This window comes from Ochotona curzoniae, unplaced genomic scaffold (assembly GCF_017591425.1).
Source record: "Ochotona curzoniae isolate NIBS_2020 unplaced genomic scaffold, NIBS_Ocur_1.0 contig_2723, whole genome shotgun sequence".
Classification (NCBI taxonomy): Eukaryota; Metazoa; Chordata; class Mammalia; order Lagomorpha; family Ochotonidae; genus Ochotona; species Ochotona curzoniae.
Window position 1 is genome coordinate 1,952,815 of NW_024465573.1, and position 2,372 is coordinate 1,955,186.

At 44.8% G+C, this 2,372-nt stretch overlaps 1 protein-coding gene across 1 annotated transcript; it reads right to left on the bottom strand.

Annotated features, from left to right (window-relative positions):
- Nucleotides 1-1,199: 1,199 nt before the first annotated feature.
- LOC121154244 (olfactory receptor 4D5) lies at nt 1,200-2,114 on the bottom strand. The gene has a single exon (XM_040977199.1). It carries the CDS (start codon nt 2,112-2,114, stop codon nt 1,200-1,202), a length of 915 nt encoding a protein of 304 aa, XP_040833133.1.
- Nucleotides 2,115-2,372: the final 258 nt, after the last annotated feature.

A 2,372-nucleotide genomic window follows, 5' to 3' on the forward strand; every position in this document is an offset into this window, starting at 1 on the left:
CTATGCACATGCGACTATTAGAAGAAAAGGAGGCCAGGGTGTGGCATAGCATGTGTAAGCTTATGCTTGGGCCACCTGCATCCTGCAGCAGAGTAGCTGCTAGAATCCTGGACGCTCTGCTTCCGATCTGGCTTTGGTATTTGAGGAGCAAACCAAGGGATGGATGAGCGTGCACTCTAGCTGTCTCTTGTCTCTCACTCTTTCCACATTTCAACTAACATAAAAATTCATACAGATAAATAAAAATTTGAAAAAATAGGAGAAAAAATTAAAAGGCGGCAGCATAGCATACACAAAACAAAATAAAGCAAATGATCAAATTAAGAACAGATGTTAAAGGCCAGAGTTGTGACAAAGCAGGCTAAACTACTGCTTTTGATGCCAATATACTATGTAGAAGAGTGAATTCCATTTCAGCTGATCCACTTCTAATCCAGTTCCCTGCAAATGAGTCTGAGAAGGTAGCAGAAGATGGCCCAACTAGACCCTGCTAACCGTGCAGGTGACCCAGATGGAGTTCCTGCTCCTGGCTTCAGACTGGCCCAACTATTCTGAACATTTGGAAAATGAACCAACGTATGGAAAATTCTCCTTCTGTCTCTGTCTATCTGTCTCTTTCTCTCTCTCTTACCTTCCAAATAAACAAAATAAACAAACAAAAAAATCAAGCCAAATCAAGAAATACTCATAGAGACTTTAAAAAAAAAAAAAAAAGACTTACTTATTTATTTCACTTGAAAACCAGAGTCACAGATAGGGGAGCCAGGAACCTCTTTCAGTTATTCCATATGGGTGCCAGGGTCCACATCCTTGGGCCATCCTCCACTGCTTTCCCTGGTCGAATAACAGGGACCAGAAGTGGAACAGCTAGGACAAAAACCAGCCTCCGTATGAGATGCTGATGCCGTAGGCAGTAGCTGTATCATTATGCCACAGCACAGGCATAACTCACATAGGACACTGTAAAGTGGGAAGGAAATTTTAGAATAGGCTGAGCTTTCCAAGTGTATTTTGTGGCCAGAAAATGAAACCAGAAAAGAAACAGTTGGCTTACCACCTTTATGCATATTGCACTTGGAACTTTTTCAGCCCATCTGGGAAAGTGCTCTCTGAGGGAAAGAGTAGGACACTCACAATGTTTTCTCCATCGGACACTTGAGAGCAGTTCTAGGACATTCATCCCAGAGTCCAGTAAGCTTCTATCTCCTCCATAACTTCTTCAAAGCTGTAATCACTTCCTTGTTTCTCAGAGTGTAGATGGCAGGATTCAGCATGGGGGTAACCATTGTATACAGCACAGAGACCATTTTGTCCATAGGGAATGTCTTAAAAGGCCTTGCATAGATGTACACACAAGGCACAAAGATTAAGGTCACCACAGCAATATGAGACGCACAGGTGGACAAGGCCTTGCTCCGATCCTCCCGTGAGTGGCTTCGGAGCATGATTAGCAGGGCTGTGTAGGATCCAAGCAACACCAGAAAACACATGAGGGTCACCAAGCCATTGTTAGAAACCATCAGAAGCTCCAAGACAAAAGTGTCTGTACAGGCCAGTTTGATCAACTGAGGTACATCACAATAAAAGTTATCCAGCTTGTTAGGCCCACAGAATGGCAGCCGGATAGTCAATCCAACCTGAACAATGGAGTGGACGAAGCCGCCGACCCATGAGGCTGCCATGAGGAACCCACAGACTGTCTGATTCATAATTACTGTGTAGCGCAGCGGTTGGGAAATAGCAACATAGCGGTCATACGCCATAACAGTTAGCAGGAAGATCTTGATGCCTCCAATGAAATGGAAGAAGAAGAGCTGAGTCAGGCATGCACCAAAGGAAATGCTGGGGTTACCTGAGAGCAAGTCTGCCAGCATCCTGGGTGCTGTGATAGAAGAGTAGCAAAAGTCCAGGAAAGAAAGATTACCTAGGAGGAAGTACATGGTTGTATGCAGATGTGGGTCAGAGGTCACTATGGCCACAATAAGGAGATTACCGGTTACAGTCATAAGATAGACAGCAGAGAAGATAACAAAGAAGAAGTATCGAAGCTCCCATCCCTGGGAGAGCCCGAGGAGGACAAATGCTGTGACCTGGGAGTGGTTTGCTAGATTCATCTGCTGGATGTGACCAGTGAAACGCACCTGATAAAGGAAAAACAAGACACCTTTACCAGAGGATCTACAAAAGCTCTTTGACATAATCTGCTCCTACTACTCTGGAGCAGTCACCTTAAGAAGAAAGCTGCAAGTGATTCCACAGCGTGGCAGGCCTCTGAGCATCCTACGTTGGTATAATCAAACTCCAGGGCACAAAGCTCAGAACTGCACTGACGCTATTTCAGGGTTTTGAGGATAAAAAGGGATCGACCCTCA

Coding starts and splice junctions, on each gene's coding strand:
- LOC121154244 (XM_040977199.1), bottom strand. CDS start 2,114: ATGAATCTAGCAAACCACTCCCAGGTCACAGCATTTGTCCTCCTCGGG.